Genomic DNA, 24,269 nt, shown 5'->3' on the forward strand with positions numbered 1-24,269 from the left:
CTTGCCTTTCGCGGTCTTAGCAGAGACCACCCTCTCGAGCGTGATTTGCCCAACGATGACACATGATTGCTACGGAATTCCGACAAAAGATGGAGTTGATGCTACTGTACTTTGTGTGCCTGCAAGGGACGGGACGGGAACACGTCTCGAGACACCAAAACGGCTACCGAGTTGTCCGGATCTCCGCCAGCCTTTTTGGCGTGATTCACGGCGCCGGAGCAGAATAGCTGTTATTCCACACCAAAAGTGCGCACTGTAGCGTGAAAACGAGACGAGAACTGATGAAGAAGCATCTGGATTTGCGGCCGTAATTCCATCGAGCTCGCATCCTTCGGCTCGTCGCACCTTTGTCACGGTGACAAATCTCATCTCTTACGCAAAGAAGGTTTAAGTGGCATCTCTAGCATCAAGCCAAGCGGAAGTACATGCCCCAAGTGGCTTTAGCAGCTCCTACGGCTGAGCACAAAAGCCAAAGAGCTCAGGTACCTGTATTTCTATTCTCGTTAGCATTTGACTTCCACGGCTAGCTCTCTCTCCTGGTTTATGTGAGGCCCCAAAGACCCTCATCTCCGTGGAGCTCCCCTCGCTAGCTAGCCCCCAATAAAGCCTGCACGTTGGCTTCCAGCCTTGCAAGGGTTGCTGGAATAATATGCCCGACGAAGAGGCAATGATTCCAAACAGTGCGGGCCCATCATTGTATTGTTCTGGCTCTCGCGCTGGAGATTAGCTTGTAAACATCCCACTGCCTTACATGGGGCCCCCGTATGCTGGATCATCCTGACCATTACCTCCATCAGGCTTGGAGCATCCCGCCATGGCGCCCGGCCGGTGGTTTGACGGAGCCGGTGTCTTGCATCATGGCTGCGTAGCGGACCCTCACGAAGCTTTCTCTCTCTCTCCCTTGCTGAGCTCACCCTTTGAGAGTCATAGGCTTCGGCATGTCGGGGAGGGGAAAGCTCACTGCTACCCTCCCCATAACGGGCGTAATGTGGGAGGAGGAGGCTAGAACGTTGCAGTGGCCGTGTACAAGCTCAGGACTTGACTATCGATGCCGGCGTGCAGCTTATTCCATGTAGCTGCTGGGTAGGCCTGCCCTGTTCTGGGTTTAGGATTCAAGCCATGACGGCGCCTCGACATTACGTAGATCGTGGTTCGACATGTCGCTTGGCGTCGACCTGTGCCTGGATTCGTGAGAGAGCAAGAGTAGTATATAGATAGCCTTCGGGGGGCGGTGTCATGGCTTGCCGCCCCCCTCATTCCGCGTTGCTTTGGTATTCACACTTTATACTGTTTTATTTTCAAACCCGGAGCAAAGCCTTGATATATACCCACGATTAGAGAAGAAGAAACCACCATCACTCCCACGCGCGTGTTTCTCCCCTTTCTCCAACTCGCAAGTCGTAGTCACAATGCCCGCTGTCAAGGAGTCCGTCCTCCTTGCGCAGCAGCACCTCACAGACGACGCGATGGCGCTCAAGACCACCAAGGCCACGACGAGGCCGCTTGACATCATCGATATCCAGAATGCGCGGATCGATATTAACCTCAAGGACGAGATCCTGACTCAGATGAACCCCGAGCAGGGCCCTCGCACGCTGCCCACACTGCTTCTATATGACGAGAGGGGGCTTCAGTTGTTTGAGGATGTATGTCCATGTTTTTTTCCCCTCCAAGAAGGATTGAATCTCCTCTTTCCCTTTCCCCCCTACCTACCCTGTCCTAGAAGCGTGTGGCTTTGCAGTTGTGTAACCCAAGCGATTGCCAGATTACATATCTGGACGAGTACTACCTCACCAACTATGAGATCGAGCTCTTGAAGAAATCGGCGGCCGAAATGGCCAGTAAAATCCCCGAGGGAGCCATCGTGGTGGAGCTGGGCAGCGGGTTAGTCTCAACCTTTTTTTTTCTCAGCTTTGTCTTAGAATCCCAGCTTGGTGTGTTTGTTGGTGTTGTTAGTTCTAACTTGGCTTTTTTGCCCTCGACAATAGAAACCTGCGTAAAGTCTGTCTTCTTCTGCAAGCATTTGAAGATGCCAAAAAGAAGATTGACTATTTCGCTCTGGATTTGTCTCAGAAGGAGCTGGAGCGCACACTTGCAGAGGCTCCCGAGTTTGAATATGTAAGCTGCCGGGGCTTGCGCGGAACTTATGACGATGGTTGCGAGTGGCTCAAGCAGGAGGCGATGCTGTCTCGCCCAAAGTGCATCCTGCATCTCGGCTCCAGCATTGGTATGAAGCTTTTCTTACTATTTTCATGATGTTGGTGTGATTGACTGACAATTTTTGTTTCAATTTTTTTAGGCAACTTTAACCGTGATGAGGCGGCAGATTTCCTCAGATCCTTTGCAGAGATTCTGCAGCCCACAGATCTCATGATTGTCGGCGTCGACTCATGCCAGAACCCCGACAAGGTTTAGTAAGTGAATGCAGATAAAAACAGAGAGAAGATGATTAAGAAAGTGAGCTAACACAAGAATCGCAATAGTCATGCATACAATGATAGCAAGGGCATCACTCATCAGTAAGACAAACACCATGAATTATCCAACGCATCTTACATGAATGAAACTAATGATAAAATCAATAGGTTCGTTCTCAATGGACTCACCCATGCAAATGAGATCCTCGGCGACGAAGTCTTCAATGTCGAAGAGTGGAACGTCACTGGAGAGTATGTTTACGATGTCGACGGTGGCCGCCACCAGGCCTTTGTCTCGCCTCTCGAGGTCGCTTCAGTTCTCGGACACATCATCAAGCCCCACGAGCGCATCAAGATTGAGCAGAGCTTCAAGTACTCTGACATTGGTGTCGCCAAGCTGTGGAAGACGGCCGGCTTGGAAGAGGTCACCAGATGGAGCCACAATGGTGAATACGGTATGTTCGGACCCCCTCTCTTCCCTCTGTTATATCTGTTATACAGCACTAACATATCTTGCCAATTTCAAGGGCTACACATGCTGAAAAAGGCAAAGATGCCCTTCACCAGACTCCCTGAGCTTTACGCCAGCGACACCCTGCCTACCTGGGCCGATTGGGAGAGTCTCTGGGCGGCGTGGGATACCGTCACCCGAAAGATGCTCCCCGACGAGGAGCTCAACGAGAAGCCCATCAAGCTGCGCAATGCATGCATCTTCTATCTCGGCCACATTCCCGCCTTCTTGGACATTCAGCTGAAGAAGACGACAAAGGCCGGCGGAACAGAGCCCGTCTATTTCCACAGCATCTTCGAGAGGGGCATCGACCCCGACGTCGACAACCCCGAATTGTGCCACGACCACTCGGAAATCCCCGATGAGTGGCCTCCTTTGGAGGATATTCTAGCTTATCAGGATCGTGTCCGCGAGAGACTGCGAAAGATGTACGCCAACCCCGACGAATTGGTCGGAGAAGTGCGCCGCGCCGTCTGGATCGGCTTCGAGCACGAGGTGCTTCACCTTGAGACTTTGTTGTACATGTTGCTCCAGAGTGACAAGACGCTTCCGCCACCGCACACGGTGATTCCGGATTTCCCAAAGATGGCGCAGAAGGCGTATGCACAGCGTGTGGCCAACCAGTGGTTTGAAGTCCCGGAGCAAACGATTACCATTGGAATGGACGATCCTGAGGATGAGCACGACTCAAAGCGCCACTTTGGCTGGTAGGAGAAGCCTTTCCTAACTGATTAGTTGATGGTGATCTTTTCTGACACTATTTTGATTCATAGGGACAATGAGAAGCCAGCAAGGCAAGAAAAGGTGCATGCGTTTGAAGCCAAGGGCAGACCCATCACCAACGAAGAAGTAAGCCCTTAATAACATATCTTCAACCAAATGGCAGAACAATGCTAACCTCAAAATTACAGTACGCCAAATACCTCATCTCATCTCACATCGAGGCCCTCCCCGCCTCATGGTCCATCATCCCTCCCAACTACCACCACAACACCAACGCCACAACTCCCGGAAAGCCCATCCTTAGCGAGCTTCCCGAGAGCTTCATCCACGACAAGGCCGTGCGCACCGTCTATGGACTGGTGCCCCTGAGATATGCTCTCGACTGGCCTGTGTTCGCCTCGTACGACGAGCTTGCTGGCTGTGCCGCCTGGATGGGTGGAAGAATCCCCACGATGGAGGAGGCCAAGAGCATTTATGCATATGTCGAGAGGCAAAAGGACATTGCCAAGCAGAGCAAGTTGTCCAATAAGGTTCCAGCAGTCAATGGGTAAGTCGATGGGCTATCTTTTATCTCCGAGTTATCAAGACAACTCATATAAGCTAATCACCGATTGCTCTCTCTACAGTCACCTTGTCAACGACGGAGTCCAGGAAACCCCCCCATCGAAAACCTCCCCCTCGTCCCTCTTCGCCGATCTCAGCAACACCAACACCGGCTTCCTCCACTGGCACCCTGTTCCCGTGACCCCCCACGGCGGCTCCCTCGCCGGCCAGGGCGAGCTCGGCGGCGTCTGGGAGTGGACCAGCACCGTCCTGCGGCCGCACGAGGGGTTCCGCCCCATGAGCATCTACCCGGGTTACACGGCAGACTTCTTTGACGAGAAGCACAATGTCGTGCTGGGCGGCTCGTGGGCGACGCACCCGCGCGTGGCGGGCAGGAAGAGCTTCGTCAACTGGTACCAGAGGAACTACCTGTATGCCTGGGTTGGAGCACGCTTGGTGCGAGATTTGTAGAGAGGGATTTTTGAGAGTTGGGGGAGAGGCTTGTTGACGGTGAGATGAGACGGGATTGGAGGAAATAGGAATACTATGTGGGAATCTTATGGACAATCAGATTGACAACTTTGGGATATCTACGTTGGAAACATTTTGGAAGCGTATAAGCGCGGACGGTCATTACAGCGTACAGACACAGTGTCATGAGCTCAGCTCAGCTCAGCTCGATTTAGCCCACTCCTTGCTTTTCAAATATAACATAACATGACTTTCGTTAAAAGCTTAAGATGCCGGTGCCCATCCTTTGGCTTATAGAGCAACAAGACATATGTCAAGTTTAAAGGCCGAGTGACCGGTCTCCAACCTTACTAAGGCCATGACAAAGACTGTAGTTAATTTGTCCGAAGAGCTAAAGTTATGACTCGTGGAAAAAAGCAGAGCGTCGTCTCATAGTAGTAATCCTGCCGGGTTACCCGGTGGGTCTGGAGGCTGATAACCCATGTATTCATAATGAGCAACTTTGCGTGGTAGTGGACGGAGTAACTAAACAATAATTCCAGACTTTCTTATTTAGGGTGGCTATATAAAGGATGTGTCGTTTCCCCCTGGTTTTGAGAGCTTGTTTGATGTTTTCTTTTTTTGGTTTTTGGCTGGGTGTTTTCCCAGTTATGTCTTAATACGACTGGATATGTTTGCAGCCATGCTCAGCAAAACGCCTATCAGAAACAAGATGCAGAACAACTATTTGAGACGCCAACAAGGCCTGAGGACAAAAAGGAAACTTAACAAATAACAAAAGAAAACGTCAAAATCAAACAGCAAAAGGAATTTGTGTCATCAACGTCTACATCGGCGGCATTTGAACCACCGAGTCGCGAATCGCCTCATCAACGTGCCCCCTCCTTATCCCCGGACACGGCCCCAAGCACACAGCCTTGGCCGCCAGCCGCATTATTAAGTTGTCCAGGTTGAACATGATGTTGATGTGCTCCGGGTTGTTCTGGTGGTGCATCGCCATGTCCATCGGCAAGACGTGCGCGTCGACGTCTGTCGTCCACGAAGTCGGCGTAAACATCTTCATGCCCGACGGCACGACCTGGACGTCTCGCTGCTGGCCAAAGACGGTGTAGTCGGGATTAGCAGCGGGGAAGGTTTCGAACGAGGAGGAGTCGGCCGGCATGAGCAACGGGTCGATGAAGTTCGTGCCTGTGCTGTTGCTGTTGCTGCATGTGAGAGGAGCTGGGTTGGTCTGCCGGACCAGGCGGACTGGATTGTGCCTGTTGGCCTCGTTGAGGTCCGTCGTCTGCGCCGCCAGGCCGACGTCGAGGGGGATTGCTAGGTTCAGCATGTCAGTGTTTGGAGAGTCTTGCCGGATGAAAATCCCCCGCTGCTCGAGATACTCTTCCACGTCCGACGCCTCCAGCCATTCCCCTTGCAGGTCCGGCAGCGCCGTGGACAGCACCGTCCGCGTGCGGCCAAACTGCAGGCGCTGCAAGTTCGGGGGCGCCAACCGCGGCACCATGGAGTTGGATTGGCCCTCGATCAGCCGCAGCATCTTGGGCAGATGCCTCGAGGCCATGGGGCTGTGCTCGGCGTCGAGCTCGAGGTCCTCGTCTTCAATGTGGATGTAGCGCATGGTCCTCGACAGCAGGTTGTCGCGGCGGTCAAACTGCAGCGGCAGAAGCATGGCTGGTAGCAGACACATGACGGGCGAGCTTGTGAGGTTGAGGATGTCTGCGGCGCGGTCCACACACGCCCGCATCAGCCGCTGCGAGATGGACACGGGCTTGGGCCGCAGGTAGTGGTGGCTGGAAGCGTCCCGCGCCTCCTGGGAGAGGATGTAGATGGAGTCGTCGTCCTTACCGTGGGAGTCGGTCATGGTGGCCAGCAGACGGTCGGCCTGGTCAAACGACGGCCACTCGTCAGTCTGGGCGCTCCGGGCGATGGCCATGATGTTCATGGCCGTCTTGTTGAGCTGCAGCACAAACTCGGACGGCAGATCCTTCTCCTTGCCCGATGACAACTCGTGGAAGCGGATGAACTCGTCCAGGGAGCTGTTGAGGGCCTTTTGCAGGGCGTCAGCCCGGGCCTTTGTCGTGGCGAGCTCATTCTCTTTGCGGCTGCGATAGGACCGCTGAGCGAGTCGCATCCGAGACCGACGCTGTGATGAAAGAAGAGGCCAGTGTTAGTATCAGGTTTTTCTTGTTTGTTTTTTTCTCTGTTCCTGTCTTTTTCTCTCTCTGTGTGCTTGTGTGTGCATTTTTCTCTTTCTTTCTCTTTTCTTTTTCTCTTTTTCTTCTTTTTTCTCTACAACACTTGTTGATTTACACAAGAAGCAGCAACAAAGCAGGGAGAAGAGGTCATTTTGAATGTTTTTCTTTCTCCTCTAGCGCCTTGCCTTGATTTTGTAGAGGGGAGACAGGGGAAATTGTTGGCTCGCTTCTTCGCTCCTCGTTTGGCTGTTGGCTCGCTTTCGTTCCCACTCACCGAATTATCGTTTGGATCCGCGGGCAGGCTGTCCTTCATACGTGGACGACCGGGCCGTCGCTTCGTAGGAGCCTCTACGCCAGTATCCGCAATCGTATCCGCCGTCTTGCCGCTACTCGCACTCATGATTAGAAACGAAGGATTCAAAAAGTGTGGTGCCCTTGAACAGCGTGATTCGACGGAAGATTGATGTGCGATGGATACACTGATTTGTCTTCAATTTGTCTCTCTTTGAACAACATTGGATGGTTGACCGTCGCTCCTGAACGTGAGGCCGGAGATGACAAATATTTAAATTGTCGCAGTAAGACAAATTAAATCATGCGAGAGCCGCCTATTTGCTTGCTCCGGAATCGACCCACTTCTCCGCTACTCCGCCCAGGCGACCCGGAGCTGAGCCCGGAGTTGAAGCCGGCACTAGTTTTTTTGGGTGCTGTTTTCGGATATAGTATTTATATGATTCGTGCCTCGAAAGGGGGCTTGATGTGACTTGATTAGTAGTGAGGAGTCGGACATAGCGGCTTTTGCAGCTCTCATGCGGTCGTAGTCCAATGTGGTAATTCTCGACGCTTCCAGTTGTGCGGATTTCGCTGCGAAACGAGTCGGTGGCCATAACGTTATGTGATGTGATGTGGGATGCCGCGATGGCATGCGGCGTTGTTGTTGATGGGGAGTGATGATCAAGCTGGAGCAAAACACAACATTGCTTAGAATATCAGTCTCACAAGTTGTCGTCTGTGACTTCTCGACATCAATCTGTGCGTATATAAATTGGTGTGGCCGGACCGCCATCTACCAGATCGCCAGCACTAGCTTCAATCCAACAGCTTCATTGATATCATATTCCTCATTCTCAAAGAACTCTAGCAGTCTCACATCAGTTTCCATTTTTCAAAATGCCTTCCACCGTCTTGAAGAAGCTTGGCAAGAATGGCCCCGAAATCCCTCCCGTCGGATTCGGTCTCATGGGCATCGGCATCGACTGCTACGGCGCAATTGGGTAAAGAAAAGCCGTCAGAATTATCTAATCACTTCAACTAACGAGCGGTATCAGCAACGACGAGGAACGCTTTGCCGTGCTCGACCACGCGTGGAAGATTGGCTGCACTCACTGGGACACCTCGGATGCCTACGGCGACTCTGAGGTCCTCATCGGAAAGTGGTTCAAGCTGCACCCTGAGCGTCGCGCCGACATCTTCTTGGCCACCAAGTTTGGCATTTCGGCAGAGGTCCAGGCGGACGGCACCTATAAGGGAGCCGTCAACAGCACTCCTGAATACGCCAAGACGGCCTGCGAGGCGAGCTTGAAGAAACTCGGAGTTGACTATATCGACCTGTACTATGCGCACCGAGTCGACGGAAAGACGCCCATTGAGAAGACGGTCCAGGCCATGGTCGAACTGAAGAAGTAGGAAGCCTCCATGCCTGTCTAACCTTGTTAATGATGTTCTTTATCGATATTCTTTATACTAACCAGGGGGTCAACAGCGAGGGCAAGATCAAGTACTTTGGCTTCTCTGAAATCTCCGGAGACAGTCTCCGCCGAGCATGCGCCGTTCACCACATTGCCGCCGTCCAGATCGAGTACTCTGCCTGGGCTCTCGAGACGGAGGGCCCCGTGTCCAAGTATCTCCTCAAGGCCTGCCGCGAGCTGGGCGTCGCCACCATCGCATACTCACCCCTCGGCCGCGGAATGCTGACCGGCCAATACACCAACACGGCGGAGTTGGAGAAGACGGACTACCGAAACAGCGTTGAGCAGTTCAAGGGCGACAATTTCAAGAAGAACCTGGAGCTGATCAACAAGTTCAAGGAGGTGGCCGCGAAGAAGGGCTGCAGTCTCTCTCAACTGGCGCTTGCCTGGCTGCTCGCTCAGGGCGACGACATCTTCCCCATTCCCGGCACCAAGAAGACCAAGTACATGGACGACAACTTCGGCGCTCAGAACGTTCATCTGACTCCGGACGAGGCCGGTGAGATCCGGAAGCTGGTGGAGAACCTCGGAGTTGCTGGCGACCGGGATGTGGCCTTTAACCAGTATGCTGACACGCCCGCTCTGTAAGGGCTTATTCTGGCGCTCCGAGTCGGAATTGAGTTGAGCCCCCGGGCAGGGAGCTGTTTTTAGAAAGCGTCCATGTAACGTGTTATCAAAAAGGGATAAACTGTTGATACTGTACTTGGTGTTTTGTTCTGTTCTGTTCTATTCAATTTTGTTTGTTGGTGACGATGACTTCGTTTGTTTGTTTGTTTGCTGTACGAGATGCATCGATTGTGGTTTGACAGCTCATTTACAGAGTGACAGGCAGAGTGGAGGGACAACGTGACTGCGCTGCACATGTACATATGCGGTAGCCCGTGTCGGCAGCCCGCCTGGCTTGTATGCGAAATAAATCGACAATCGTCCACTGCATATGGATTTTTTTCTCTCACATTTCTATATTTAGCCTCAACTGCGCTCAGCTGTGAAAAAGCCTCAATCCCGCCCGCAGGACAGGTGATACTTGCAGGTACTTGTGTCTGCTGAGATCCGGCCTCAGGTGAGAAAAAAAAATACAGGCAGAGCGTTGCGTCTCTGTTGAATCAACCGTCTGTCGATTTCACTTACCAGACAGCAATGGCAGATTCAGTTCGAGTATCATGATTCTATCATTCATTCATTCATATTCCAATCATTCTTCATATCTACTTTTTTTATCGCCGACCCGGTGATTATTTTCCCTGACGCTGTTGGTTCCTCTTCACGTAGCAATTCAATTTCCAATGCAACTTGTCGCGTCGCACGCATTACTATTGATGCCTTGCAGCAGTCCATCGTAAATCATTTCCCCTTTCTCTCCTTAACCGCCACAGGCTCACTCTCCCTCTCTCCTTTTTTCTCACCATCCCGAAGTCTTGATATCCCCAATTCCTCCCCCAGCGCTGGACCATCCTCATGCGCCCAAAAAGAAACAGCTCCAGAAAATCCTCCCCAGAAAACATCGTCAGGGAATGTCACAGCCAAACTCCGGCTCCAGACTCGCATCGCCCCGCACGCGAATCTCGGCCAGCGGCAGCCAAATAGGCTAATTGCCCACTCGTGAAAAAAAAGGAAAATAAAACCATGTGTACCTTTTTCTGGTGCCACGTCCTCTGTCCATGTCCGTACGAAAAGGACTGCGCCATGGCCAGGAACCGGATCGTCTTCTGGGACGGCATGTGGCGTCACAAGACGGCCAAGCAGGCCCCTGTTCCGAACTCCGGGACGACGTGTGAGAAGCGCAAGGAGAGGTTCGGACAGGACGCCGCGCCCGACTGGAAATGTCCGTTCCGGGATTTGCTGGGGTGGATGGTGGAGTTGACGTACGTGGTTGATACGAAGCCGTGTGCTGAGTGTAGACACAAGTGCAAGGCTCACTTTGACAAGAGGACGGAGGAGGAGGAGAAGGCGGCCGAGGCTGAGCGGGAAAGGGAAAGGGAAAGGGGGGATATACCACAGTGATTCTAATGATTCGGTTCGATGTTATGGGCAATGACGACATGAAGCATGATGGATGCCGATATGAGTTTGTTCGAGTGCGGAATTGATTTCAGCCTGGTATTGGTATTGGACGAGTTGGGATGGGTAATGGGATGAGAGGCGGCCCTTTGGATAGGGGCTGGATTTCAAGTCGCGAAGACTGGTACTTGATGGTATCCCAGCGCCATCGTTATTGCATTATTGATGTTGACAAGCATAAGCAAGACTGTCAGTCAAGTTGTTCGAATTAAATAGCTTATGATATACGAGAAAGAGAGCATACTGTTTCAACGCAAATGACACGTTGCAATGTCTTTACATCCATTCCCATCATTACTGAAGCTCGTAGCTAGAGAGTAATCGAAAGAAGTGAAGATGAAGAAACATATAGAGCAGTATCCAAATGCCACTATGAAGAGAGTGATCCAGTTATGTCCAGGTGGAAGTGTCTGTGGAAAGATGGCTACATATATCAAGAGCCCCTTGAGACGTTCTACATTGCCCATCGTGGTCACGCCTGAGCCTTTGGACACTCAGTCCCATTGCATATCAACACCCTTCGAAATACTTCCTCCATCCAAACTACCTTAAGACCAATGTGGGTTACACTAAATCTATACGCAGACTCTCAACCGACTGCATATGTATGTACTCAGGAGCTGAGCTGCTGCGTTACCCTGCAGGCAGCCATGAGATCCACACTGCAAGGCTGAGCATCCCCATCTCCATCCAGTCTCCAAACCAAAGCCCCCCCCCCTTCCGGTTCACTGCTGCCCTCCCAGCACGGCAACATTGACCAAGACAAAAAGGATCCTTTCATCCTCATCTCTTGGCCCGGAAATTTCCCCGGATGGCATGATGCACTCACAACTTCCCCGCAAACACGGACAATTATGCACCACCCAAATTGCGGGGGGAGGGATTGTGCCGGCAGTGTCGATCTTGGCCTCAGAGATTCATCCGAGGCCCCGATTTTCAAGCTATGTACGAGACCAGCCTGTTCTACCAAGAATCTCTAGAACGTAGTCTATGCAGATACTTCTCCCGGAACGGCAGTTGTTTGCGTTGCTCACAAGGTACATGTATACGTGGAGAAGGCATCATCATGCCATTGAAGATCCCCGCAGCGGGCAGGCAAAAATACCCGTCGGCTCGTACGTGATGGTTACGTATAAAAACAGGGCAATTGTTTACAATGATGAGTTTTGGTTTTAATGGGCAAAGAGGTTTCTGCGCCGTTCGATTGATTAGGTGGACAAATTCGTCAATATGAAGGTTGCTGTTGTGGCCGCGTTGGCCATGAGCCAGACTGGTGTGGCGGCGAGGAAGTTTTGGACCTCAAAGCCGGCTGATCCGGGGAATGTGTTGATGACTGGATTTACCATTGGTAACGGGAGACAAGGAGGTGAGCTTGGTTGAATTGGCAGATGAAAGAATTATAGTTGTAGGTTACTGACGGATGACCACATATATAGGCTTACCGCTGGGCATTCCCGGTGACGACTTGCTTTGTCTCAACGATGATAGCATCTGGCGTGGTGGCCCGTTTGCAAACTCGGTAAGACATTATGGTTCTACAATGATCATATATACATGTAACTAAGACGCAAATAGAGCTACACGGGAGGGAACCCTTCATCATCTCTGGCTCACTTCTTGCCCGGAATCCAGCAAGCCATCTTCCAGAATGGAACAGGAGGTATGTTGTCAATATTAGTAGTGTATTCAGAGATGTTACTAACCTGTATCATCAGATGAATCCGCATTATATGGTGGAACGGCAGATTACGGCTCCTATGAAGCCCTTGCCAACCTCACAGTCTCCATTGCGGGAGTCACCAAGTACTCAAAGTACAAGAGAACGCTGGACCTGGAAACAGCATTGCACAGCGCCGAATTTACTGCAAACGGAGCTACTTTTTCGACGTACGTGGGATATCCTACCCTTATAGATCTATGTACTTACTCTTGCATCTAGTGTGCAGTTCTGCTCCTTTCCCGACCAAGTCTGTGTCTACCACGTCAGCTCCAACAAACCACTCCCCCAAATCACCTTTGGCCTGGTCGACAATTATCGCACCAACCCGCCGTCGACTGTCAAATGTTCATCTAGCGGCATCTGGTTGAGCGGACGAACTGTGGCCGACGATGGTGAGGGTCTCATTGGCATGAAGATTGATGCCCAGGCTCGTGCTCTTCCTTCTGCCGGACTAAAAGCCACATGTAAAAGTAACGGCCAGACTGTTCTTAGCACAAGGTCTGTAAAGTCGGTCACCATCGTCGTGGCTTCGGGCACAGAGTACGACGCAACCAAGGGCAATGCTGCACACAACTACTCCTTCCGAGGAGCTGATCCGTATCCTGGTGTTGCAAAGACGATCAGTGCCGTATCCAAGAAGAGCTACAACACGATCCTTCAAAGTCACGTTAGAGACCATGGCGAGTGGTTTAACAAATTCACATTAGATCTACCGGATCCCCATAACTCTGCAGACGTCGACACGATGGATTTGATCACAAACTACTCGACAGAAAAGGGAGATCCCTTTGTTGAGAATCTGCTGATTGAATATGGACAGTACATGTTCATTGCTTCGTCGCGGCCTGGATCGCTGCCCCCGAATCTGCAGGGTTCATGGGCTCCAGATGGAAACCCAGCGTGGAGCTCTGATTACCATATCGATGTCAATGTGCAGATGTATGTAATTACCTTGTTTGAACTTCATCATCTAGATTTTACTAACAGAAATTCCATCAGGAACCACTGGCATGTCGAAAAGATGGGACTGGGTGGCCTGACTGATCCTCTCTGGGACTTTATGACCTACACCTGGGTCCCTCGTGGGACAGAGACGGCCAACCTATGGTACAACGTGAGCGGTTGGGTCGCCTTTACCAATACCAATATCTTTGGCCATACGGCGTGAGTTATCTAGCACATTTATTGGGGATTCTTCTTCTGACGTTGAGCAGACAGGAAAACGACGCAACTTGGTCGAATGTCGCACACGACATTGCCTGGATGAGTATGTGTCTAATCACTGATGACAGCACATGACGGAAAGACATTGCTAATCATGTTCGATAGTGGCACACGTGTGGGATCGTTACGACTATGGCCGCGACAAGAAATGGTATGCCTCCGTGGGATATCCTCTCATGAAGGGCGTGGCGAGCTTCTGGGTGGACATGATGGTGCCGGACGAATACTTCAAGGACGGCACCTTGGTTGCCAACCCTTGCAACTCTCCGGAGCATGGCCCAACGGTAAGTTTACTCATTTAGTTGTTCAGAATTGAGGCTGATAATCCGTGATAGACTTTCGGATGTGCTCAGTTCCAGCAGGTGGTCTGGGAACTCTTTGACCACATCATCAAAGACTGGGATGCATCGGGTGATACTGATACGGCCTTTTTGAAGAGGGTCAAAGAATCATACAGCAAACTTGATCCGGGCGTCCATGTTGGAAGCTGGGGCCAGATCCAAGGCAAGTGTTTTAACCCGTATCAAAGACAGAGAGACAAGGAGAGTGAGCTAACCCTCTTTGCAGAATGGAAGATGGACATTGATACTAAAAACGACACGCATCGTCACTTGTCTCACCTGTACGGATTCTACCCCGGCTATGTCATCTCCAGTGTCTATGCAAACAACAAGACTGTCATGGACGCCGTAGCTACCAGCCTGTACTCTCGCGGAAACGGCACCGAGGACTCCAACACGGGCTGGGAAAAGGTCTGGCGAGGAGCCTGCTGGGGTCAACTTGGTGTCACTGACGAGGCATACAAAGAGCTCAAGTACACCATCGACATGAACTTTGCAGCCAACGGACTGTCGGTGTATACAACTGGCAGCTGGCCGTATGAGGTCACTCTGCCCTTCCAGATCGATGCCAACTTTGGTCTTTCAGCGAATGCGCTGGCTATGCTGTATACCGATCTGCCCAAGAAATGGGGTGACAACAGTGTGCAAAAGGTGATTCTTGGACCGGCGATTCCCAAGGAATGGGCTGGTGGAAGCGTGAAAGGAGGGAGTTTGAGAGGAGGCGGAACGGTCGATTTTAGCTGGGACGATGAAGGAGTCGTGAATCGGGCGGTGGTGCATGGGAGAAGGTTGCCGCTTGTGGTGGTGAATAAGAATGGCAAGGTGCTGGCAAGACACTGAAGAGACAATGTTAGCTGAAATATTGAAAGAATGAAAGAACAGAACAGACAAATGCTGTTGTGCAGTAATCTCTATCTCAATCTCTTTGAAAGATGGAAGATGGAAGATGAAGGATGCGATGTGGAGATTTGGGATCAAAAAAGAAACGCACTGGAAGCTCCCCCCCAGTTTGCCGCTAAATAAACAACGGCGCCTGTAGAAGCTTAAATTAGCGCACCGCCCTTGTGCCTGGTGGCGACTGTGGCCAATGAATGACGCATCCCGCATCAGAGGCGTCACCAAACTGGCGCTTGCACGGCCAACCAAGAGACGCCGTGATGACGTTTGCATGTGACGGGCGCCTGTTTTCCAGGAATAAAGGAGGATATCACCATGATGCTATTTAATGGCTTTTGTGGTGGCGTCACCCAGGATATTTTTGCGCAGTTGAGCTTCTGTCTCTTCCAGCTTCTGCAACATCTGGATGCCCTGTGTTGCTGTTTAGTTGACCCATTTCAGTGCCTTCATCAGCTGCTGCATGCACTGAACTGATCTGAAGCACCGACAGCCCCGCCGACGAACCACTGCAAACAACCCCGCGATTTGATTGCGTTGCATCGCATCGCATCGCATCGTCTGTACATTAAATCTTCATCCTATCAACGTCTGCAAACATCTACGCCTTACTTATCCGGTTTTCTTGCATCATACTTCTTCGTCATCATCATCACCATCATGGCCTCTGGACACAATGTTCGTAACAGTCCTTCTCTTCTCTCATCCCATAGAACCCTCAACTAACTCATCACCTCTCCAGGATCCGAAGCTGCTCTACTCGGTCGAGGGCATCAAGGCTTACCACATCGCAAATGGCACCGAGCAGTCTCTAACGCCCTCAGGGCCTCAAACCCTATCGCTGCTCATGGTCCCAACCTCGTCTGGCTTTGCTGAAATCGGCAACGGAGAACAAGACTTCTATCTTCACCTTCATCTCCCCCCCGAGCTCGATCTTCCACTTCCCGCAACCACGCAAATCTACCACCAGCCCCCCAGCAGCTATCTGATTCCGCGATGGGATCTCGGCCCCGGCAACGGCGCATTCACACGCCTAGAGTTTCCCGTCGTTGGAAGCAGACCTGGCGTGCAGGAAGACGTCGACACTTTTGAGACGATTCTTGCGCAGTGCACGGCATTCCTCGAGAGAGCGCCAGCTCCCCCTCCAGAAAAGCCCCGCAGACCTACCGGTACCGAACGCAAACCATCCGATGCTGCCAGAGCAAAGGCAAGAGAAGCTGGCAGAGATGAACCGCCCGCTTACAACCCCGCCAACTTTGAGCCTGGCGAAGGTTATGCGCAGGGCAGCCATAGCTCGCACGTTGCAGGGCGCATCGTGCTGGTTGACGAAGAGGATGGCAGCGTCATGGGAGAGCTGAGCGACGGCTTCAACGTCGTCGAGGACGGTGCTATCAAACCAGGATCCAAAGGTAAGCATATTCTTATGCCATACTTCTCAGTCCGCTGTTGCCAGAAGCTCACATATTTTGTCTACAGAACCCGTCGAGATTATTCTTCCCGCCGATGGCAGCCACAACATTTCCGTTCAGCCCGCCTACGACTACATCGAAGATACTATGCACCCGGCATACAGAACATCAACTATTGTCTCATCAGCGTCAAAGGCCTCGCGGCTGCTCATTACCACATCCGACTATGTCGCAAAAGTGATGCAGAACCAAGCCGACAACTTGACCAAGAGCATGAAGCCTGCCGCAAAGCCCATGACATTCGCCCCCACGACTCACGAACACATACGCCGTATCAACCAATATTCCACCAAGGTCGCCACCTTGTCGGCCCAGACCATTGGTTCCATCAATCAGTTTGCTCAGAATTTCGGCGCTGGCATGTCCAAGCGCAAGGATGGTCGGGCTCGAGGATACGACAAGGAGGGAAATGTTATCGAGACTTACAAGCCGGGCGTGCTCAACAAGAGCTTGATGGCCTTTAACACGGTCGTCGACGGCATGGAACATGCTGGGCGGACTTTGCTTACCGGTACAACGTCGAGCATGTCCACGGTTGTTGGCCACCGCTGGGGCCCTGAGGCGGGTGAGCTGTCCAGAAACCTTGGGGCCGGGTTCAAAAACGTCGGACTCGTTTACATCGACGTTACTGGTGTTTCTCGTCGCGCCATTCTCAAGAGCGTTGCCAAGGGCATGGTTGTCGGCAAGGTCAAGGGAGGCGGCCAAATCATTGTCGGCGGCGACAATGGATCTGACGCAGCCCTTGTCTCTGGAGGCAACGGTAACGGTAATGGCAATGGCAATGGCAGCGGCAATGGAAGAGGCAACGGCAACGGCAACGGCCACGGCAATGGGAGAGGTAACGGAAATGGCAAAGGCAATGGCAATGGCGATTCAAGCACAATACACAACACATACGGCGGCGAAATCAACATCCCAGGGAGCAACGATTGGGACGCAAAAGGGGTTAGAGAGGGGAAGAAGCCGGCCTGGTGATGTGTCTGTGTGTGTTGGAGTGTGTATGACTGGTGCTGTACATTGATACCACTGATATGAGTGATGACCACCAACCCAGTAGTGCATTTGAACGTTATTTTGTAATATGATATACGCAAATACGATTCTTAACATGTTGAGACAAGCAAATCTCGCTACTCTCACGATTAATTAATCCTTTGCGACAACTTGTCCGTAGACTTTGCGCCAAAGAATGAGGATCACGTGCGCACGCGGACAGGCGATGACGGCACAATTCCGCCAGCTCAAGATAGCTTCTAGAACTATCAATTTAACCAAACGCGTCAAAGAGGCGCTTTGCTTTTGCTCTCCCACCAACGCTCTCTCCCTCACCATGCAAAAATCACGGATTCTCCGGTTCTGAACGAATAGTCTCCAGCTTCAAATTGCGAAACTCACCGCCTGCGATGCCAATTCGCAGCTCGAATGCTTCGTTTGCCTGACCCTCGTCCGCCGTAACCCCACCAACTGAACGAACCGTGTCCCGCGATCCAAAGATTGGCTTCAAAGCAACCAATGTGCCGATTCGAGCTCCTAGGCGTCGTTATTCTTATCGTTCAGCGCATTAGCGACTCGCTCAAGGCCAGAAAAGCCAGCAAGAGGTCCGTCACCGGCACGGAATGCTCGACCTCTCATAGCTCTGACGCCTGACCCTGACTTTTTCGCATTCTCCCAGATCTTTGCAGCCCGAGCCATGCTCCACGAAATCCTCCTCTCTCTCTCGGGGCATCCGTCGCCTCTCCTCCGAGCCGGAGCTGCCGACTCGAGCCCGGTGTCCGGCGTCACGCCTTCGGAACGTCAGCTACTAGCCTCGGCGGCGCATCTCAGCGACATCCACATCAAGCTCATCAAATACGCCGGCCAGACTGCGGGTTCTCACCCGTCGCCGATATGCAGGGCCGTGGGAACAGCGATACAGTCGATCCACCTATCTGCGTTCCAGCGCAAGATATTGGAGGTGGAGGAGAGCATACTCAAGGAGGACCCGGAGCTGGTGGGCGAATACAATATCGTGCCTCTGACGGCCGTGATGGGAGAGTTTACGCAGTGGACGAGGCGCTTTGAATGGCTCTGGGATATTGTTCAGTTCATGATGCTCAAAGATGAAAAGGGCCCCTGTCGCGGCTCTCAAATCATGAATCGCCTGCGGACTGAGCTGCAGAGCGGCTATCGGGACGTTGAAGAGGCGGCGATGAGCTTGGTAACGGTGGCAGAGACTGCATGGCTGAAACAGGTGTCGGCTTGGGTTCTCTATGGGAGACTGCCAAACCTAGGAGGCAACGACTTTTTTATCCAAAAGGTGGACGGGACTGCCGAGTACATCTACGAACCAGAACTACTGCCGGGATTCGTCACACCAGCCACAGCGACGTCGATGCTCTTCATCGGCAAATCACTCAACCACACGCGTGTTAGAGCAACAGTCGACTCGGGCATGGGAGGATTAGATCATCTCTCTACAAAACTTCAAGAGCTGGCCAGTCTATCTTTCCCCGTCAATGGCGCAACATTCGCCAGAACCATCGTCTCTATTCGACTATCACTTTCACAAAATACCCTTCAAAAGATCTTACCCACAGCCAAAGTCATTGAGACTCTGCAGCTGCTCCGAGAATTTTTCCTGCTGGGAAGAGGAGAGTTTGCCATGGCCTTGACGCAAGAGGCGGACGACAGAATCCGAAACCGCTGGAGAAGAGCAGGAAACTTAGCGCATGAGAGCAAAGACGGTGTAAAGAACGTTACCGTGAAAGACGGAGAAGTCTCTGCCGTTTTGGCAAGGACCTGGGCTGTCCTGGTCGCCATGCAGCGGAACCAAGTAGAAGAAGATGAGCTGTTAGAGCTCGCAAGAGATTTACTTCGGCTACACCTCACCAAAGCCAGCTTGACGCCCGTCAACGTCAGTCCAGGCCTCAATGCTGAGGAAGCCAAGCTGCTTGCCTCGTCACCATTTCGAAACTTACTCTTTTCAACTCCCGTCATCCTATCCATTCAACTACCATCTCCCCTCGACATGGTCATCTCACCCTCTGACCTCCAACTCTACTCCTGCATTAACTCTTACCTCATGTCTATGCGTCGAGCCCACATCCGCCTCACCGACCTATGGAAAATCACTTCTCTACGACGACATCATCCTGCACCTCGTGGAGCAACCGAATACGCCGGCATCCTCCGAGAGCGGTGGTCAGCCCGATCAGCAGCCCTCCGAAGCTCCTGGACAACCGCCAGCGCAGCAATCTTCTTCCTCGGCGAAACAGAAGCATACTTTCAGACAGAAATAGTCGAGGGCCTCTGGGAAGGCTTCCTCACCTGGCTAACAGGAAAAGAACGACGGCGAGAAGGCGGTCGCTCCGGCGCCGCGACTCCAGCCGCACACTCTGCTAAACATAGCACAGCAACGATGGACTGGAGACCCAGCTCCTCCAGCAACGCCGCGAATCCAAACGACGTATCTAAAATCCTCTCTCGTCCTGCTCCTGATCCGCAAACCCTCACTACAGCGCACTCTTTGTACCTCCGCACGCTCGTCCACCGTCTGCTCCTCACACAACCCACCTTCACGAACCTCCTCTACACGCTCCTCAACCACATCGACCATCTCGTCACGCACATTCAGAGACTACACTCCATATTCACATCCATCGACCTCGAGACCGACGCCGGCGTGCTCGACTCCTCTACCGATCTCAATCGCGAAGAGCAGCATACTATGGCGCTCATTCGGGGTGTAGAGGAAAAGATCCAGCGGGGCATAGAAGACGTCATTGCTGCGCTGCGGGCGCTCGAAGGCGATGTCGAGTTTCTCGCAAGGTGGGAGGGCCTTGATGGCACGGAGGATGGGCATGAGGAGTATGGCGATGGGGAAAAGTATGTTCCTGTGAGGGTTGGCGGGATTAATCGTCTGTTGATGAAGCTGGACTTTGGAACGTGGATTACAACTCAAGGAGAATATATATAGAAAGAAATATGTGGTTTATTCATTTTGGAGACTGGCGTCATCTCGTTAGGTATTGGTTATTACGCCAGGCGTTGTAGTAGTATTCTCATATCAAATTCACTTAATAGAAGGACTAAAAAAAAGAAGCCATCAAGATGGAGCCAAATGATTTCATTCTCAATTCATGGCGGCCAAAAAAGGGTCAAAATATCCCAAGCCAATCTATCTATGTGTGCCTTATTTATATACGCTATATCCAATGCTGTCATATCAAAAGTCATATCCAAATCCATATCCCAAAAAGAACAGCGCAACAATCTCTTGGCGCAAAAAAGGGGGAGGTTGTGATTAGAAGTGAAGAAGAAGGAGAAAGAAAAAGCAAAAATGTTCCCAAGCGCCAGCAATGTATATATGTATGTAAATGTATCCCGTTATATATCCCTTTCCCATGCAAATTATGCAAATCCCTTTTTTTGTTCTCTCGCTCGTCGTCATGAAGGTTGCGCTTCATGTTCAAAAAGTCACCTCAGATTCCAATTTCAAATTCCAAAAAAAAAAAAAAAAAAAAAGCAGACGCTCGCTAATGTCATGACATGTTCATAAAAAAAATCCTTTTATCTTTCCGGTCGTGATGTGTTATACAAAGGAAAATGCAAGACAAATGAAAGGTCAAATGAGTGTGAGGTAGAGACTGGACGGATGAGTGCGTCCCATCGCTTTATTCTATAGTGTTTCGTAAGTCGTGTTTCATGAGATTGTGATATTGTGGTTTGAGTTTATGTGTGTTTGTCGTGTTATTCAAGATTTTCTGAGTTGTGTAGAGTTCGTTGTGTTTTTATAGAATGCGATGTGTCTGTGTCTGTGTCTGTTTCTGTGTTGATAGTGTTTATGAAAAATCTGTCGATGTAGTATGTAATGGTACGCTTTAATAAGCAAGGACAGTGTGTCCCCTGAGGTTTCGCAGGGGGCCAAGCGCATGGGCCTTGTTCAATAGGCCGTGAACAAGAGCCTTTGTTCGGGGCTGCGGGACCGAAACAGTGATGTTTTTGCTCACAACAGCGGTAGAAGGAGCGGTGGTGGTGGTTGTGGCAGTCGCTCCAGGAGCAGTGTGAGGCCGAGCTGGGGTAACAGGACGGGTGTAAGTACCAGCCTTCTTAGCCGGAGGCCAGCGGCTGAGAATGGAGTCGTCAACGACAGCAATGAGGCCGGTAGCGATGATGACACTAGAAACCAGGTTAGAAACAGGAAGATGTGTATGCAGTAGGAGGGCAATAACTTACTCAGCTACGTCAGTAAGAGCCTCAATGATAGAGCTGTCGTTGATCCACATGTAGCACGGGGGAATCCAGTTGCCCGCAGCCTGGTCAGCCTCGACCTGGTTTGGGGCCCGGCCTTCCGGCGTAATAACCGCCACAGGCTCCGTCTCCTTGTCGCGAATCAGATGGAACGCGGCCTTTCCAAGCGCCTTGTCCATAACACGGCGCCAGGCGTAGGTGTGTCCCCACCACTGAAAGTCGTACTGCTTGCCTGGGCGACGCACAATGTCCACGCGGGCGTAGTTGCTGAACTCCAGCTTGAGCGTGTTGAGCGGGATGGGTCGGGCCGAGGGGAGCTTGGGCTCGTCCGAGTCGGAACCAGCCACATCCTCAGAGTAGATGGAACCACCGCAGCCCCAAGAGTTGTTGCTGCCGATTGAAGGACGACGAGGGTTGGGAGTAGTAGCCATGGCGGCAGCCTTTTCAGCAGAGGCGCCGCTGGATCGGCGGAATGAGGTCTTGACCGAGCGCAGGGCACTGGTGACGGAGCGTGAGAGCGAGGATGAGGAAGAGGTTGCTGGTCGCTCAAGGAGGGGATTGGCACCCTTGGAGTTGCAAACCTCGCGGCCAGAGTCGCGGCAGTATCGTCGCAGGGAGAATTCTCGCTTGGCAAGATCATGCATACGCAGGTGGAAGAGCTGGATGGCAACAGCACGGCGGCGACGGGATGAGTTATCCGGCACAATGGCGTCGACGCGGAGGTTCATGTTACCATCGGCGGTTCGATCGTCATGTCGGATGGTCAGACGGTCCATTGACGGAAAGAGATGCGCAAACGTCTCGGGATCTGAAGATCGGACTGAGATCTCGGGCACTGGCATGCAGTTGTATGGAGGCAGTGTAGAAGGAGGAATACCCGATACGGCGCAGTTGTCTCCCTCGGCATCCTTCTTGTCACTGTCCGAGTCGTGGTGAGACTCTGAAGACCTGTCGTCTGAGTAGGCAGAGTCGTATGTGTAGACGGATGAAGACGAGTCTGAGCCAGTGTCAACGATGGATTGGGGCAGGTCTTCCCAAGTATCGCGCTCCCAGGTATCCCTCGATGAGTGACGAGAGTCGTCGTAGTAGGAACCAGACACGTAGCTGGAAGTCTGATCGTGTTGACGACTTGACGCATAGTAGCGGCTTGAAGCTGTTGTGGAATTCCTACTACGAGCCATGCTAGAGGCCGTGGTCCTGCTAGCCCTTGACGCCGCGCGAGCCTGTCGCCTTGAAGGGACGGCCATTGCTGTTAGGTGTTGAGCGATAAAGGGTTTTGAAGTAGCTGGATTGAGAATTGATAAAGGCTGTTATCAAAGTGTCTTTGTCTGTTGTAAAGTGGTTGTAGTTGTTGATGTGTTATATAAGACAGAGGTAGGTGTAGGTGTTAGTGAATTGGGGTCTTGTCCTTGGTGAGAGTCGGTGTCGGTTTATATCAAGAGCACAAACTAATGACAAATGCGACGGCGACCCAATCATGCAATTGTGCACATAAGCTGCAAGCTCTATCGAGTTTTCGGAATGTAGACGGCAAGGGACGTCATTAGAGTGCAGAATGCGTGTGTTTTGGTCAAAGTAAAAGTGCTATATCGAGCTATAGAGTCGAGAGTCTTCCAAGCGTAAGATCATGATCGCACCCGTGGTGTGATATATGTGCAAAGACTCGACCCCCTCCGTTATGTCATCTCACACTTCGGATGCGCCAGTCACTCGTGCATTCTAGCGGATCTATTAGGCGGCAAGCCACTCTCGACTCTTTACTGTGTTCGGCATGCAGGCCTTTGGGCCAAATGAGAGATACAGCAAGGCATGCAAGCCCAGAGGAGGGAACAAAACATGGAGGTGGTTAATGGGACAGGGGCGTGTGAACCGGGTAGAGTCCAAAGGCCCGCCGGGGGCTGTGTGTAAGGCGAGTGGCCCAATACCGGCTTGCTGGCAAAATACGGGGGAGTGTGCGCTTGGTCAAGCACCAGCAAGGAGAAGAGCAGAATTTTCACTCCAAACAGAGGCTCCAATTCGTGGGCAACGGGCCCAAGAAGGGGCCTGGGCAGTGAAGGGGACGCCAGCGCAATGGGCCGCAGCCGCAAAGTCGACAGCCGCGTGTTCAACGCTCTAATGGCAGACCCTAGCTCGCGCATATCGATGGATCCCCCTCCTCTGTAAGTCGACCTCTAGGCTTCTCTTTTCGCTCCAGTGTCCAATGGCGGCCGCGGCTGCACGATGCAGGAGCTTAGAGCCTTGGGTCTTGGGCACTCAGAGACCTGCAACTCCTGGAAAACCAACATCCCCAAGGACCGTCCGGACATGGCACATCTGCATCAAAGACCGAGTTGAGTGCATGTTTCCCCTCTTACATGCCGTACAAAGAATAGCCCGAGGAGCTGTTTCGGCGCATCGTAAAAAAAGAGATGGAGCCTGTGGTTGGGGTAAATCAGTTTTGCTTCGTCCGCGATGTCCATCCCTGTTGCCGCGGCGCTTTCTAGGACCTCTCAGAGCCCACCACCCTGAGATGCGTCCACAGCGTTCTGACACATATGAGATCGATGACACCATAGTGCTCCGCCAGTGTTGGTTGTAGGCTTGTAGCAGCAGTATCATGTATGCAAGGCGTCAGCAGCGATATGCTATGCCGAGAAATAAAATTTTATCCATGCTGTTTCATTTATTCTGCATTTTTTAATGGTTTATTCCCATGCCATTTCTCCTTTGGCCTTGGCTTGCTC

General features: G+C 51.9%; 8 protein-coding genes across 8 annotated transcripts; 6 read left to right on the forward strand and 2 right to left on the reverse strand.

Moving 5' to 3' along the window:
• Positions 1-1,409: 1,409 nt before the first annotated feature.
• T069G_08083 (histidine-specific methyltransferase, SAM-dependent domain-containing protein) lies at positions 1,410-4,665 on the forward strand (the record flags this gene model as incomplete). Its single annotated transcript, XM_056175293.1, has 10 exons — positions 1,410-1,646; positions 1,766-1,884; positions 1,989-2,227; positions 2,300-2,414; positions 2,484-2,519; positions 2,586-2,872; positions 2,945-3,635; positions 3,702-3,777; positions 3,840-4,198; positions 4,278-4,665. 10 exons carry the CDS (start codon positions 1,410-1,412, stop codon positions 4,663-4,665), a joined length of 2,547 nt encoding a protein of 848 aa, XP_056026242.1.
• Positions 4,666-5,491: 826 nt separating this feature from the next.
• Positions 5,492-7,260, reverse strand: T069G_08084 (uncharacterized protein; the record flags this gene model as incomplete). Its single annotated transcript, XM_056175294.1, has 2 exons — positions 5,492-6,808; positions 7,135-7,260. 2 exons carry the CDS (start codon positions 7,258-7,260, stop codon positions 5,492-5,494), a joined length of 1,443 nt encoding a protein of 480 aa, XP_056026243.1.
• Positions 7,261-8,030: 770 nt separating this feature from the next.
• Positions 8,031-9,196, forward strand: T069G_08085 (aldo/keto reductase family domain-containing protein; the record flags this gene model as incomplete). Its single annotated transcript, XM_056175295.1, has 3 exons — positions 8,031-8,134; positions 8,189-8,542; positions 8,623-9,196. 3 exons carry the CDS (start codon positions 8,031-8,033, stop codon positions 9,194-9,196), a joined length of 1,032 nt encoding a protein of 343 aa, XP_056026244.1.
• Positions 9,197-10,294: 1,098 nt separating this feature from the next.
• Positions 10,295-10,612, forward strand: T069G_08086 (uncharacterized protein; the record flags this gene model as incomplete). Its single annotated transcript, XM_056175296.1, has 1 exon — positions 10,295-10,612. The coding sequence occupies one exon, from the start codon at positions 10,295-10,297 to the stop codon at positions 10,610-10,612; it is 318 nt and encodes a 105-aa protein (XP_056026245.1).
• A 1,287-nt stretch (positions 10,613-11,899) lies between these two features.
• On the forward strand, positions 11,900-14,794 carry T069G_08087 (uncharacterized protein; the record flags this gene model as incomplete). The annotated part of the gene is made up of 11 exons (XM_056175297.1): positions 11,900-12,035; positions 12,106-12,188; positions 12,245-12,329; positions 12,385-12,556; positions 12,609-13,051; positions 13,124-13,328; positions 13,389-13,553; positions 13,604-13,656; positions 13,719-13,897; positions 13,949-14,117; positions 14,181-14,794. 11 exons carry the CDS (start codon positions 11,900-11,902, stop codon positions 14,792-14,794), a joined length of 2,304 nt encoding a protein of 767 aa, XP_056026246.1.
• Positions 14,795-15,508: 714 nt separating this feature from the next.
• Positions 15,509-17,292, forward strand: T069G_08088 (senescence-associated protein domain-containing protein; the record flags this gene model as incomplete). Its single annotated transcript, XM_056175298.1, has 3 exons — positions 15,509-15,526; positions 15,591-16,257; positions 16,325-17,292. The coding sequence occupies 3 exons, from the start codon at positions 15,509-15,511 to the stop codon at positions 17,290-17,292; spliced, it is 1,653 nt and encodes a 550-aa protein (XP_056026247.1).
• A 537-nt stretch (positions 17,293-17,829) lies between these two features.
• On the forward strand, positions 17,830-20,272 carry T069G_08089 (spc97 / spc98 family domain-containing protein; the record flags this gene model as incomplete). Its single annotated transcript, XM_056175299.1, has 2 exons — positions 17,830-17,908; positions 18,000-20,272. The coding sequence occupies 2 exons, from the start codon at positions 17,830-17,832 to the stop codon at positions 20,270-20,272; spliced, it is 2,352 nt and encodes a 783-aa protein (XP_056026248.1).
• Positions 20,273-21,176: 904 nt separating this feature from the next.
• T069G_08090 (uncharacterized protein) lies at positions 21,177-22,793 on the reverse strand (the record flags this gene model as incomplete). The annotated part of the gene is made up of 3 exons (XM_056175300.1): positions 21,177-21,474; positions 21,532-22,543; positions 22,619-22,793. The coding sequence occupies 3 exons, from the start codon at positions 22,791-22,793 to the stop codon at positions 21,177-21,179; spliced, it is 1,485 nt and encodes a 494-aa protein (XP_056026249.1).
• Positions 22,794-24,269: the final 1,476 nt, after the last annotated feature.

This window comes from Trichoderma breve, chromosome 5 (genome assembly GCF_028502605.1).
Source record: "Trichoderma breve strain T069 chromosome 5, whole genome shotgun sequence".
Lineage (NCBI taxonomy): Eukaryota > Fungi > Ascomycota > Sordariomycetes > Hypocreales > Hypocreaceae > Trichoderma > Trichoderma breve.